General features: G+C 42.4%; 1 protein-coding gene across 7 annotated transcripts in view; it reads left to right on the forward strand.

Moving 5' to 3' along the window:
• The window catches only part of ZNF131 (zinc finger protein 131), a 31,229-nt gene that overhangs the window by 12,992 nt on the left and 3,460 nt on the right, over nucleotides 1-14,777 (forward strand). For 5 of the 7 annotated variants that reach the window (XM_047730429.1, XM_047730426.1, XM_047730424.1 and 2 more), the window contains one exon: nucleotides 8,221-8,906. In XM_047730429.1, coding sequence (XP_047586385.1) covers nucleotides 8,221-8,906 — 686 coding nt within the window. Of the gene's footprint in view, nucleotides 1-8,220; nucleotides 8,907-14,777 lie in introns of those variants that run through there. The other 2 variants (XM_047730427.1, XM_047730430.1) reach the window with 2 other exon arrangements.

Genomic DNA, 14,777 nt, shown 5'->3' on the forward strand with positions numbered 1-14,777 from the left:
GTGGTATCATTGATCACATAGGCTTAAATCAGACACAAATTTTGTATCACCTTTTTAATTGGATGATTCCCATTGTAGGAAAAACTACCCAAGGAGCACACGTAAATAACAAGTCAGTTATTCTTCCAGGAAACTCCCCAAGTACCCAAAAGTTGCCTTGTTTTTGGAGAGATCATCACTTCTGTCATCTGAGAACTAAACTGATCTGTTAGTGGTGTTTCCTTAAAAACTAGATGATCTCTTCTGCCCACCCCTGAAGCACAAGTCATCATACTTTTGGGGAGGGAAGTTAGTACCTGGCTCTAGTACAAGAAGTATGTTCCCTAGGGCATATAGGTGAGTTGGAAAGAAAGTGTTGTTTACAATGGTTTGTGCCCAGAATAGGACCATCATCATTCCTGGGACAGAAGCCTCAAAAGCTTCCGCCTTTCCTGAATTGAACCTGGTCATTGTTTTTTTGGAGGGATTGTCTGAAGGCAGTCAGTTCAAACCATTCTTTGTCTTATGCACCTGAATGCCACTTGAGTGGTAACTATCCACCTCATGAACTGAACCTCAGCTTTGGGAATAGCAGTGGGGCAATATGGAACATGTAGGAACTTGGCCATCCCCTGCTGTTTCCAAAAGATTTCTGGGTATAGTTAAGGGAAATGATCATCAAATCATGGTCAGAGTCGTTGGGCAGGGGAGAGTAGATCTAGCAGTTGATTTAAAGTTGCTTGTAACAGTAGGGGAGAGGTGCATCAGTGCATTTTCCTACAGAGGAAGGCCATAGGGGCAGTTCTAAAGGACAAAGACCATTAATACCTTCCTCCCTCATACCTCTTGAGTCTAAGATTTTCTCTTGCAGGTTTCAGGGTTGTTGCTCTCTCTTCACCTCCATAGAATCACTGTGTCCCATTCTAGTAGCTGTAACTTCACCCCTTTTCCAGTTATCCCCTCCTCTTGCCCAGACGTTTCATCCAGGATGATCAGGGACACAAAGGCATTTTCATGAAACTTAAGAAACCCATCATCTCTTCTATTTTGACTCAAAAGGGCCAGTCTTTTTTTTTTTTTTTTTAAGATTTTATTTATTTGAGAGAGAGCAGGCAAGCGAGCATGAGCCAGGGGTGGTGTTGAGGGGGAGGAAGGGGAATAAGCAGACTCTGCACTGGATCTCAGGACCCTGATATCATGACCTGAGCCAAAACCAAGAGTTGGATACTCAACCAGCTGAGCCACCTAGGCACCCACAAGAGCCACTCTTAAGTGTACCTGGCAAGCAGTATGTTCAACCAAGTGGTCATGATTTTTAGGATGTAAGATGATGTCAGTTCAAGAAGAGAATCCAGATGACTGAATTGGAATTAAGTTTGAATCTTCTCCTTTTTTTTTTTTTTAAGATTTTATTTGACAGATCACAAATAGGCAGAGAGGCAGGCAGAGTGAGAGAGGGGGAAGCAGGCTCCCCACTGAGCAGAGAGCCCGGTGCGGGGCTTGATCCCAGGACCCTGGGATCATGACCTGAGCCGAAGGCAGAGGCTTTAACCCACTGAGCCACCCAGGCGTCCCAAGTTTGAATCTTCTAAGACCAGTTTTTAAAAAAAATTATTTTATTTTTTAAATTTTTTTTGTTAATATGTAATGTATTATTAGGCCCAAGGGTACAGGTCTGTGAATCGCCAGGTTTACACTTCACAGCACATACCTTCCCCAATGTCCATAACCCAACCCTCTCCCTACCCCTTTCCCCGGGCAACCCTCAGTTTTGTGAGATTAAGAGTCTCTTATGGTTTGTCTCCCTCCTGATCCCATCTTGTTTCATTTATTCCTTCCCTACCCCCCAAGCTCCCCACATTGCCTCTCCGCTTCCTCGTATCAGGGAGATAATATGATAATTGCTGAGACCACTTTTGACCGGACTGTCACCTGGAAGAAACACCAGCCAGGCTGTGCCAGGATTGCCATTGCAAGGGAAAGAAAAGGATTGTGTCTAAGAATGGTTAGGGCAGAATTCAAAATTTCCAATTCAGTTTCTATAACTTCCTACCCATTTTGTCTTGATCATTATCCAGGAAGCAGCTGAGAAGAGATGGTCCCTTTTTGGGGATGGCTGAGTTCGATGACCAAACTGCCTTACTCAGATTTTTGGACAAAGAGGAGATAAGGGAAGTAGAGTCAGAAATCTTCCGAAGTCTGTGTTGAAGGAGGCTTTTGTAGTGCTCTATATTATCTAGATCTGGATGGTAGGGAGCTTGCAGGGTTTATCACTACCTTGACTGTCAGCCAGTTATTGAGTAGCTTTAGGCACAGAATGATCAGACTGCAGATGATCCAGACAGCTGAACACACGACACAGATTAGTTTCAAGGGCACAGTGGTGTGGCCAGAACCAGCAGATCAGTCTGGAAAAGCAGCAGTATAACCTTAAAAAGGTTCAGCAGTGGTGAGACGGTACAGATAGCCCTGGGATGGGGTCAGAGGTCCAGTCTAGTCAGTCTTCAAGAACGGTCAGACAGTGCCCTGGGCAGTGTAGCCTTCTTCACAAGATAAATAGGCCAGCGTTTGGTGGGTGTCACAAGTTGGCATCCAGTGGCAACTTCTCTATCAGAAGCGTGGGTACTTTACTTTATGCTCTCTCTGATGGTGGCTATGTCAGCATGTTCAGAATAATACTGGGTCTAGGGGGTAAGTGATGGAAGTCTAGGCAATGCAGTCTTGATCAGCACCTTCATTCCCGTTAGTATCATTAGAGAACAGGCCCTTATCATGGGCATCTGAATCAGGGATGCAAAAAGTTTGATCAGCAACTGCTATTGTGGTCCTGAGGATAGATGTCTTAATCTTCCAAGATTTCCAGCTCTTCCAAATAGCTAGGTCATTGGCAGCAGCCCAGGAGTCAATAAAATACAATATGGTTCATTGTGGAGAATGTTTCCCAGGGCTGTGAAGAAAGCTTTTGAGTTCTGCCTTCTGAGCTCAGTGACCACATCCACTTTTGTGTAGTTGGTGCTAAAGCTGAGCATTTGCAGCCGTCCAGGGAATACCTTCAGTCTTGAGTTTAGCCAAAGCATCAGTGAATCAAAAGACCTCATCAGGGGCACCTGGATGGCTCAGTGGGTTAAGCCTCTGCCTTTGGCTCAGGTCATGATCTCAGGGTCCTGGGATCGAGCCCCGAATCGGGCTCTCTGCTCAGCAGGGAGCCTGCTTCCTCCTCTCTCTCTGCCTGCCTCTCTGCCTACTTGTGATCTCTGTCTGTCAAATAAATAAATAAAATCTTTAAAAAAAAAAAAAAAAAAAAAGACCTCATCAATTTAGTGGCTTCCTTTGGGCAACAGAGTTGGGGGAACTTCCTTTTTTTTTTTTTTCCCCCATGTAAAGCCAAAACGTCAACTGCTTTCTTGAGTGTCTTTTTTTTTAAAGATTGATTTATTTTAGAGCAAGTGAGCAAGTGGTGGGGAGGGACAGAGGGAGGAGAGAGAATCTTAAGGAGACTTCCCGCTGAGCATGGAGTCCTACTCCCTCCATCCCTCGACCCTGAGATCATGACTTGTGCCAAAACCAAGAGACCCTCAATCATCTGAGCTACACATGTGCTCCTTGAGTGTCTTATTTCTGTTTGAGAAGTGAGACTTGGTGGGTATGTTTTAGTCTTAGTTGATGCATTTCCAAATGGCAGTATCAGGCGGGAGAGCCTCGAAGCCTGAATGGGTTTCAGCAAGAGCCCAACAGCAAGCTAATCCTTTTCTTTTCAAAGGGATTGTACCTTGTAGATGTGGCAGGTATAAAACCGGAGGTACAAAACCCAAGGTACACCTTGTGGGTAGAGTCTGGCTCCCTTTGCCAGAAGCTCTAATCTGCAAAAGAATCCATATCAAAGAGTTCTAGTTCAAACGGGCTGTTAAGAGTTGTAGGGCCCCCAAAATGGAGACTGTGCCAGCTTGATGGGTAACTTCCAGAGCAGCCTTTTGGTTGGAGCACCACTTAAAAGATCCTGACTTGCAGATTAGCTGATATAAAGAAGAAAGTAGAATGCCCAGGAGAGGTACCTGCTGTCTCTAATACCCAAAAAACTTCAGTAAGGTAACAATCCTTATTTTCAGGAGGGAGAGAGAGGAGGTAAAAAAGCATAGTTTTTCTTTTATTGCTGGAGGAATTGAGTGTTGTGAATCTACTGGACTTAGTCCCACGAAACTCGACTTGATGAGCAGGCCTCTGAATTTTATTGAGGGTTCATCAACACCTGCTCATGGAGGTGTGCTGACATTGTGGTCGGGACCTTTGAGACAGACTTCTAGCTTGCCAGTCAGCAGGACATCAGTATAGTGTAAACTTCAGACATCACAAGATAGAGACACTTGTGCTAAACCTGACCAGCTGCTGGTGCCATCTGTCGGGGAGTTTCTTACAGTAGCTCTTCTCTACCTGTGGCTCTTTCCATTTGGGACGATCCATTTCTGATACCTACAGAATTGGGCAGTGTAAATGCCATAGCAGTTCCTGCTGTACATTCAGATTTAGCAACAACAGTATGTACTGTCAGCTTCCATCTGCAGGGTTAAGACAGCCTCCCTTTCCTGCTGTGAACCTTGCCCAAACCCCATGGGTTGAATGAAAGTTCTTCCTTTCCCCATGGTAGAATGGTGAGTTGGACACCTGAATCTAACAGCTATGAAAGTTTGAGTCTCTCCCATTCCTGGGTTTCCCTCTGCATCCTTGGATTGGGTATATGGTGTCTTCACTATACCCTGTCCTTGGGGACAGGGAGACCTTGGCTCTACCCCTAGTTATCTTCCTCCAAGCAGATGAAGTCAAGGTGTGGAGGGGAGGAAGAGACAGAGAAAGTGACTCCATGCCAGTGAGCAAGGCATATTTACTTTTGATTTCAAGCAGATGAGAGCTGCGTGTGGCTTGACTAAACAAATTTCAAGTGTTTTCGGCCCATCAAAAGCCCTCTATCAGCCAGCAAGATCATCATTACTGATGCCATCTATTTCCTTTTGGGGAATTCCTTGATTAAGCTGCCTTGTCCACATTGCTTTTATTTTATTTTTTTAAATTTTTATTTATTTTTTTAAAAAGATTTTTATTTATTTATTTGACAGACACAGATCACAGATAGAGAGGCAGGCAGAGAGAGGAAGAAGCAGGCTCCCTGCCAAGTAGAGAGCCCGGTGCGGGGCTTGATCCCAGGACCCCAGGATCATGACCTGAGCCGAAGGCAGTCTTTAACCCACTGAGCCACCCAGGTGCCCCTCCACATTGCTTTTAAATTGGGGCCATAAGATTTTTTTAAGATGTATGTATTTATTTGAGAGAAGGAACACAAGCACATGAGCAAGGGGGAGGGGCAGAGGGAAAGGGAGAGAATCTTGAGCAGAGTCCCCTCTGAGTGCGGAGCCCAGCATGGGCCTCCATCTCAGGACTCTGAGATCATAACCTGAGTGGAAATCAAGAGGTGGATGCTTAACCCACTATGCCACCCAGGGACCCGTGGCCATAAGATTTACATGCCTTTTGGCGGATTCAGATGACTTACACACTGGTGGCTTTTTAAAAAAGAGTGTACCTTAATTCTGGATATTTGGTGCCCTTTTGTCACGATAACAACTCTTATATTTTTACCTAGTTTAACATTAAGGTTGGGATTTACAGGAGGCCTGATCACAAGAATTTATATTGTTTTGTATTCTTTCCTCATTCTCCAGTGACTCATCGTCATCAGCATTATAAACCTAATTGGCAGGAAGATTTACTAGTCAGTGCCTCACCACAGGAGTTTGTATCAAAGAAATCTCCCCAAGAGCACCATAGCACCCTTATGACAGCCAGGACAGTACTGCAGGAAAAACCCCCGAGACCTTTTACAGTCCTTTCCACATGGATCTAAGATGGACAAGACAACACTGCAGGAGAGGCTGAGCCCTGTGATGGCCCAGCTGTTGCCATTCTTCTTGATGAGCATCATGTTTCCGCCTCATCTTTCTTCTTCTTCTTCTTCTTCTTCTTCTTTTTTTTTTTTTTTTTTTTAAGATTTTATTTGTTTGACAGAGCACAACCAAGGGGAGCAGTAGGGAGCCTGTTATAGGGCTCAATCCCAGAACCCTGGAATCATGATCTCAGCCGAAGGCAGAGGCTTAACCAACTGAGCCACCCAGGCCCCTGCCCCCTCATCTTTCACGTGGACTAGGCGAAGTTCTAATGACTCATTTCTGTTAGTAGCAGTTGCAAGTTTCCCTCCTGTCACCCTTAGTTTAGGTAACTTATCTGTAATGGGGCAGGGCCTTCTTCCCTGCCCCCTCCGTGAATCTTAGTTGTTTTGATAGGTTAGACTTAAGGCTGACTACCAGGTTGGCAGGGAAGTCCTCCCCCAACCCTGGGAGAGTTTGCAACACCAGGGAACCATTCTAGCAGCTGTCCTTGAACTTACCGCTAGCTACTAATCCTGCAACTTCCAGTTTTTCCTCATTATAGGTGTTTCAGTTTTCTGAGGCTGCCATAACAAAGTACCACAAACTGGGACCCAGAAATGTCTTGTCTCACAGTTCTGGAGGCTAGAAATCTAAATTACAGTGTTAGCTGGGCCTTGCTGCCTCAGAAGCCTCTAGGGGAGGATCCTTCCTTGCCTCTCCTACCGTCTGCCAGCCCCAGGTGTTCCTTGGCTTGTGGCAGCATGACTCCAATTTTTGCCTCCGTCGTCATTCCCATTGCTGTCTTCTGTCTCTCTCCTGTGTGTGTACCTGTGTCCAAATGTACCTATTCTTATAAAGACAGAGCTGTGTTAGAGTAGGCCTCACTCTCATGACCAATTTTCTTAACTTAGTTACATGTTCAAAGACTGATATCCAAATAAGGTTACTTTCACAGGTGTTAGGGGTCAAGACTTCAGCACATCTTTGAAGGACACAGTTTAACTCCCACAGTAGGCAGTTAAGTGGAAGACCATGCATTGCCTAGTTGACCATACAATTTGGTCAGCATTTTTGCTGCCAGCTCCAGTGGACTTCCTCACATCCCATTACTTGTTCTGTGGGGCCTTATCCTTTGTCCTCCAGAAAACCTTGTCTTTTTTGGCATCCTGTCCTTGTTGCCAAAACCTGGCAAGAAGTGTGGCGGATCTGAGATTTTTACCCTATTTGAAGGCAACAAGTTATCCTTCATAGTTTTACGGATGCTGGTAAAAGATATTTAAGTCAGAAAGATTTTACTTTTTGCACAGTAAGCAGCACGAGTTTATATTTGTGCCAGTTTTCCCTTCTCCCCCAGAGGGGTGACATAGAGTGGCCCAGGTGAATGCAGTGCGTCTAGTTTACATCACAGCTGAAGCATCTCCAGTGTAGGAAGCCCACATCTTAGATGATGGGCTGCAAGCAAACCTGCCCAGCCATTGCCCAGAGGGAGCCGTACGCTCTGTCTTTCCAGACTGCTGGCTGTCCTGCAGACAGCCTTGAAGAGTGTGCCGAAGAGCAGCTGTCAGTGCAGGAGATGTGCAGGAACATGAGACTCATGGATAATTGTCTCCCAATAGTTGTCTTCTCTTATTTAGGGTATTGGATTGTAAGAAAACTTTTTATACTGTCTGTACAGACCTTTGACAGATATATGTGTGCACGTGTTTTGTCTGGGTCTGTGGCTTGATTTTTGTTTTGTTTTGTTTGCAGCCTACCGTTTTGTTAACTATTTCAAAGGACAAAGCTTTTAATGTTGATGAAATCTATCAATTTTTGCTATTAAGTTTTCTGCTTTTTGCGTACTATTTAAGAAATCTTTCAGTAACCCAATTTTACAAAGATTTTCTCCTGCTTTTCTCTTGACGTTTAATAGTTTTAGTTCTTACATTAAAGTTTGTTGTCCATTTTGAAATAATTTGAGTGTATGATTGAAGAGTGATAGTTGGGGTTTATTTTCTCCATGTAAAGACCAGTTGTTCCAGCACCACTGTTAAAAGTTCTTTCCTCCGTTAAATTATCTTGGAACCTTTATTTTTCAAAAATCAGTTGAACAAGTGGGTCTGTTTCTTGACTCTGTTCCATTAATCTTCATGTCTGTCGCCAGTATTGTGTCTTAACTTGCTGTAGCTTTATAGTAAGTCTTGAAATCAGGTTATATAAGTCTTCCGATTTTGTTTTTTGCCTTTTCATATAAACTTTTCTATGAACTTATCAATTTCTTCCCAAAAGCCTGCTAGGATTTCCATTGACCTTACAGATTTTTAAATCCATACATTATGTGTTTCAGGAACAAAGAAAACTCCGCTCCATTAGAGGAAAATACCACAGGAAAAAGTGAGGCAAAAAAAAGAAAGATTGCAGAAACTTCAAATGTTATCACTGAGTCATTGCCCTCTGCAGAATCAGAACCTGTTGAAATTGAGGTGGAGATTGCCGAAGGCACAATTGAAGTGGAAGATGAAGGCATCGAAACGTTGGAGGAAGTGGCTTCTGCCAAGCAGTCCATAAAGTACATTCAGAGCACAGGGTCCTCTGATGATTCCGCCCTGGCACTGTTGGCAGATATTACCAGCAAGTACCGGCAAGGTGATAGAAAAGGGCAGATAAAAGAAGAAGATGGTTGTGCATCTGACCCCACAAGCAAACAGGTAGAAGGTATTGAAATTGTGGAACTTCAGCTGTCACATGTGAAGGACTTGTTCCATTGTGAGAAATGTAACCGTTCATTTAAATTGTTTTACCATTTTAAGGAACACATGAAATCACACTCCACTGAGAGTTTCAAGTGTGAAATATGCAATAAAAGGTATCTTCGGGAGAGCGCATGGAAACAGCACCTCAACTGTTACCACCTCGAAGAAGGTGGAGTCAGTAAGAAGCAAAGAACTGGGAAAAAAATTCACGTATGTCAATACTGTGAGAAACAGTTTGACCACTTTGGACATTTTAAAGAGCATCTTCGAAAACATACAGGTAACTAGCAAATCTTTATGTTAAAAGTGCATTTTTCCACATTCACTGCAAGTCTGAGCGTCTGATTCTTTTTTTTATTTTAATACCACAGCACCCATCTCCTGTATTTTCTAATATGCAGGCTGAGCTCACACTGTTCTTCTGATACTAGTTTATTGAAATATTCATACTTTAAAAGCAAAAATCATAATAATTTTGGAAAGTAGTTGTTACTCTTAACGCCTTGCCAGTTTTTGTATTTTTAAAGAAATACACAAAACAGTTTGTGATTATTTACTAAGGATCATAAATTATGAAGTCCTAATTATATGGAAACTTCACTGTTACTATTGTTTACATTTCCCGTCTCTCGTTAATACATTACATAGATCTGTACACTTACGAACGATCCCTGGCATGTTTATACCTTTGCGTACATTTGGTCACCTGTACCAAGGTGGTAGCTAGGTAGGCAGTATATGTTCATCTTCCCACACCTCTTCAAGAGCACCCAGTGTCAGGACTGATGGGCAGCCAGGAGATGAGAAAGGTAAAGTCTTTTACTTCCCTCCTCCTGGGAGCCCTCCCAGGCATGCAGGAGCAATCCCAGGGATGCCCACTGTGGGCCTCTGGGTTTTAAGAGTTCTGCATCCATCCCCTATGCCTGTTTTCCCCTCCATCAGAGTCTCTGTCTTTCCACCTCCCAAGCATTCTTTGTTAAGTCTCCTGTGTCACACACAGGAGCTACTAGCTATGACTTGAATCGTGTGTTGGGGGGAGAGCAGTGGATATGGTGTGCTAAGTGTCAGACTCTAGATACTTGCCCCCAAGTTCTGTGTGGTGGCTAAAGCTGTTTAGATTGTTTAATACAGTGAATACAACATAGGTATTCCATACCATTCTGAGTCTTTGTCTTTGCTGGAGTTTGGAAAATTTCGAAGAAATTTTGTCCTAGATCTTTTGCTGTCCTTAGTTCCTCTCTGCGTACTGCTTGAAATTGAGGAAAGGGGTAGATTCAGATAAATGTGGTATGGTATCCCTCACTTTTAAATGCTTGGTATCAATACTCAGGGACTGAATAAATGTCGGTATCAATATTCAGTGGTTACATGAAACAGAATCTCATATTTTTTTTTTTTAAGATTTTATTTATTTATTTGACAGAGAGAAATCACAAGTAGGCAGAGAGGCAGGCAGAGAGAGAGGAGGAAGCAGGCTCCCTGCTGAGCAGAAAGCCCGATGTGGGGCTCGAACCCAGGACCTGGGATCATGACCTGAGCCGAAGGCAACGGCTTAACCCACTGAGCCACCCAGGCGCCCCCAGAATCTCATACTTAAGTCTTCATATGGATTTAAAAAGCTTCTGGGTACTAGTTTGGGTAACTAATAGGCATTATCTTTTGGGAAAATGCTATCTGATTTTCAGACATAAAGGAATATTTGTATTAGGAATTATATATTTAGAAACTGCCTGTAGTAATAGTTTTTGGTCCTTAAATACCCATCTGTTTTTTGTTTTTGTTTTTGTTTTTTAATTCTTTTTTTAAAGATTTTATTTATTTATTTGACAGAGATCACAAGTAGGCAGAGAGAGAGGAAGGGAAGCAGGCTCCCTGCAGAGCAGGGAGCCTGACGTGGGGCTCGATCCCAGGACCCTGGGAGCACGACCTGAGCCGAAGGCAGAGGCTTTAACCCACTGAGCCACCCAGGCGCCCCTAAATACCCATCTGTTTTAATGTAACTTAGTTTTGCAAAACACTTGCTATACCAGCAGCACATTAAATTAGTAAATAAATGTTACTTGGTAACTAGTATCTTTTTTTTTTTTTTTTTTTTTTTTAATTTTATTTCTTTGACAGAGACAGATCACAAGTAGGCAGAGAGGCAGGCAGAGAGGAGGAAGCAGGCTCCCCACTGAGCAGAGAGCCCGATGCGGGACTCGATCCCAGGACCCTGAGATCATGACCTGAGCCGAAGGCAGAGGCTTTAAACCACTGAGCCACCCAGGCACCCCTAGTATCCTTTGATAAGGGTTTCTAGTATCCCAACAGGTGTCAGTCACCTTTATCTTCTAGTAATGTAAAAGTAGAAGCAATTTTCTCTTTACCCAAAACATTACCTGGTGACTTACCTACTGAAAAACAGGCAACACAGATTATTTTAGAAGTTTTAAAATATGCTTTCCACATCCTATCCTTTGTATTTTGGATTAAACAGCAGAATTTAGAGCTAAAGCATACTATGTTGTATGTCTTTATCTTTATAATTATGTGAGATAACTTAAGTAGTTGTTACAAAATATAGAACTACATGTCCATTGGGAAAACAGTTCAACACATAAAGCAAGCTGAACTTTTGTTGGCATTTAACCTCAATTAACTGTACTAGCAATTAGTAACAAGATAGTTGCAGATATGATCAGTGACTTGAATTCAAGAGGAGCATAAGTAAATCGTTTTAAATTGTGCTTGTGTTAATGAAGAATGGATCATTTCTTGCTTATAGAGGTCCCAGTGTAAAGATGAGGAAACAATCCCATTCCTGTTTCCTGTCCTCAAAATATACATAAATCCCCCTCAGTTTCATATTTTGCATTCTTTTACTAGTTTAGTGCTTTGGTTTCTTCAGTAGTCTTAAAGCTTGATTTGCAAAAAAAATTTTTTTTTAAGATTTTATTTATTTATTTGGCCTCAAGAGAGATAACAGTGAGAGCAGGAACACAAGCCGGGGGAGGGGGAGAGAAAAAGCAGGCTTCCTGCTTAACGGAGGCGCTTAATGACTGAGTCACCCAGGTGCCCTGATTTGCGAAGTTTTGGTTGTTACTTGTCTTCTGAATTATTTTGTTTCCATTTGGGAAATAGTAATGCCATCCTACTTGGTCATGGAGATAAATGTTAGAGTCCCTGCCTTCAAAGAGCTTACCCTTATGTTGGGGGAGACAAGCAGACACCGTTAAATGTGACAGGCTGAGGGCTGGTAGAAGTCAGCACACCGTCTTATGGGAATGCCTGCCTGGGCTGTTTATTTATGATGGATGAGACAGGGTTGGTTTCCTAGAGCATTTACCCTATAATGACTCCCAAAGGAAAAGGAGTTAGCCAGGAGATGGGCATTCCAGGCACAAGAAATGAAGCATGCACAGGTACAGAGGAAAGAGAGATAACCGTGTGTTTGGAGCACTGCTAATAGGTTATTACAGCTGGAGGATTGGGTCCAGGTGAAGGAAAGACAGGAGATATAGCTGGAAGAGTTAGGAAGGCTGACCAGGTGGCACAAACTTAGGCATCGTGGACAAGGGCAGGGGAGAGAAAGTGATGGAAGATGAAGCCAAGATCATATAGTTATTTTCATAAATGCCATAAATGAATTTGGATTTTATCTTGAAAGATTGAGTCATTTAAAGAAGTTTAAACCAGGATTAGATTTATGTTTGAGAGTGATGACTTGACAGGATAGATTGGAGTGGGGTTAAACCTTCAAGGTATAGTTAGGAAGCTGTTGGAACGTTTAATCAAGAATGAAGAGTGGAGTAAAGGCAGTGATAGTGGAAGAGGGTTAGAGATGTGAATAACATTAAGTAGGCAGAATCAACAGGATTTGGTGACCAGTGAAATATGGGAATAAATCCCAGCTTTCTGGTTTGGGTGCCTTACAGGATTGGAGGTTAATTAACTTAGAAAAATATAGAAGGGTAAGCACTTTAGGGTGGGAGGCGGTGCCAGACATATTGATGGATTTGCATGTGGAACACCTAGTATGAGAGAGAACCTGAAGAGGAGAACCATGTCTTCAAATGTTACCTGTTTCCCAGAGAGGACGTATGGAATTATAGAAAGAATGTGGGTCTGGAAATCAGAATTAGATTCCAGCTCTAGTTCTGACATTTGCCAGTCTGATTAACTTGACTGGTCACTTTATCTTCGGGCCTCTTTCCTCATCTGTGTAAATATGGGTAATGATACCTACTTTACAGGGAAATGGCCAGTAAAATAAAACGGTAAAAGCACTTTGACAACTGTGCTGTCTACACATCTAAAACAGAATCTGTTGATATTTCTAGATTTTATTGGACTTACTAATTTTTTAAATAGCAAAAGCTCAAATGACAAAAGCTGAAATGACATGCGATGATCAGTAGAGAGAAATTTAGTAGATCTCTCCAGAAGCCAACTATTGCCATCATTGTCTTACTTATCCTTCCGTCTGTTCTTTGCATTTTTGAGTCACCACAGATGAACACACAAGTTTTTTGGGGAAAATAAATAGAGACATGCAGTACAGTGTCATGACCTTTCTCTCAGACTCTTTAAATGAAAATGCAGGAATCTATACTTGTTTTGTCCCTCCCCCCCGCCCTGTGGCTGCCTGGTGTTTCAGTGTATGGGTGTGCCGTGATTTACCTATGTTGATACACATTTAGATTGTTGCTAGTCTTTTGCTATTGTAGACTATGCTGTAGTAGGCATACTTGTGCTTATATCTTTCTGTATGTGTCCAGTAGCAGAATTGCCAAGTTAAAGAATATATACATTTTAAATCTTGGTATATATCATGAAATTATCATTTAAAGAAGCTATACCAACTTATATTTAGAGTGAAAAATTATACACTATTAAAATCACAAAACTTAATTTCTTTATTGAGCAGTATCTCCCAATATTTGAGAAGTTGAAAAGGAGTTTCTGGACCAACACTAATTCTAGACTCTAAGGTCTAATTTTTTTTTTATCTCATGAACATTATACAAAGAATAAACTAGGTTTTTTGGTCAGGGAAAAAACACAGGATGCCTGGGTGGCTCAGTCAGTTGAATGGCTGTCTTCAGCTCAGCTTGTAATCCCAGTGCCCTGGGATCATGTCCCGCATCAGGCTCCTTGCTTGGTGGGGAGCCTGCTTCTCCCTCTTCCTGTGGTTCCCCCTGCTTGTGCGTGCACTCTCTCTCTGACAGATAAAATCTTAAAGAAGAAATACAACTCAAAATAACTAGTGTGGAGGTCACAACTAGGACCTCATCACTGGCGCCTGTTCTCTGCAAGCATCATGCTCTCCCTTGAAACCTCCTCCTTCCCTTATTCTGAGTCTACTTCAGGTAGCCTGCTAGTCCTTCCACATCGCTCTCCACCTACCTTATCGCCCCAATTTCTGACCTATCTTATCTTGTCGTCCTTGTATACAGCTTGAATCACTTTTTCTTGCATGCTAAGCATAATTCCCTTGGTTTTTCAACCCACTTGCTCTAAAAAACCCTTTAAAAAAATCCTGGAATTATTGCAGTCATTTGACACTCTCTACTCCTCACTGAGGACTTCTGGAAAAAAATCATATCAGACCTTAAATTAGGCCTTTTGGTTCCTGATTTGTATTTTTCTTTGCCAAATTGCTATTCTAGACCTTCAGTCCAATACTCAGGACCCTGCCCACACCCTGCCTCAGCAGATGACATATATGTGTCATCTATCAAAACCATCCATTCTCTTTACTTCCAGGCCTTTTTGGGAAGAACTTCTGTACTATTTTCATTGACTTGCCTCTCATTCCATGGTAATCTGGCTTCTAACCCCACCATCATATCACTCAACACTGTTCTCACTTGAGTTAGTACAATCCCTTGTTGTTGTCCTACCTGACATCTCTGTTCAGTTTGACACTGTTTACTGGCCTCATCTTCCTGAAGTTTCTTAATTTCCCTCAGTGTTCTTTCTTCTGCTTCTGGCTGTTCTGATTCTGTTATCTGCTGCCTCATTTACCTGTGTTTTAACTTGGTATTTCATTGAGTTCTGTCCTTGATTCTTCTATCACACAACACATCCGAGGTTTTTATTACCACCTAAAGTAATTCCTAATCTGTGTATCAGTCCACCCTCTATTTGGATTCAGATTAGTCCATATATA

Source organism: Lutra lutra, chromosome 5, assembly GCF_902655055.1.
Source record: "Lutra lutra chromosome 5, mLutLut1.2, whole genome shotgun sequence".
NCBI classification, from domain to species: Eukaryota; Metazoa; Chordata; class Mammalia; order Carnivora; family Mustelidae; genus Lutra; species Lutra lutra.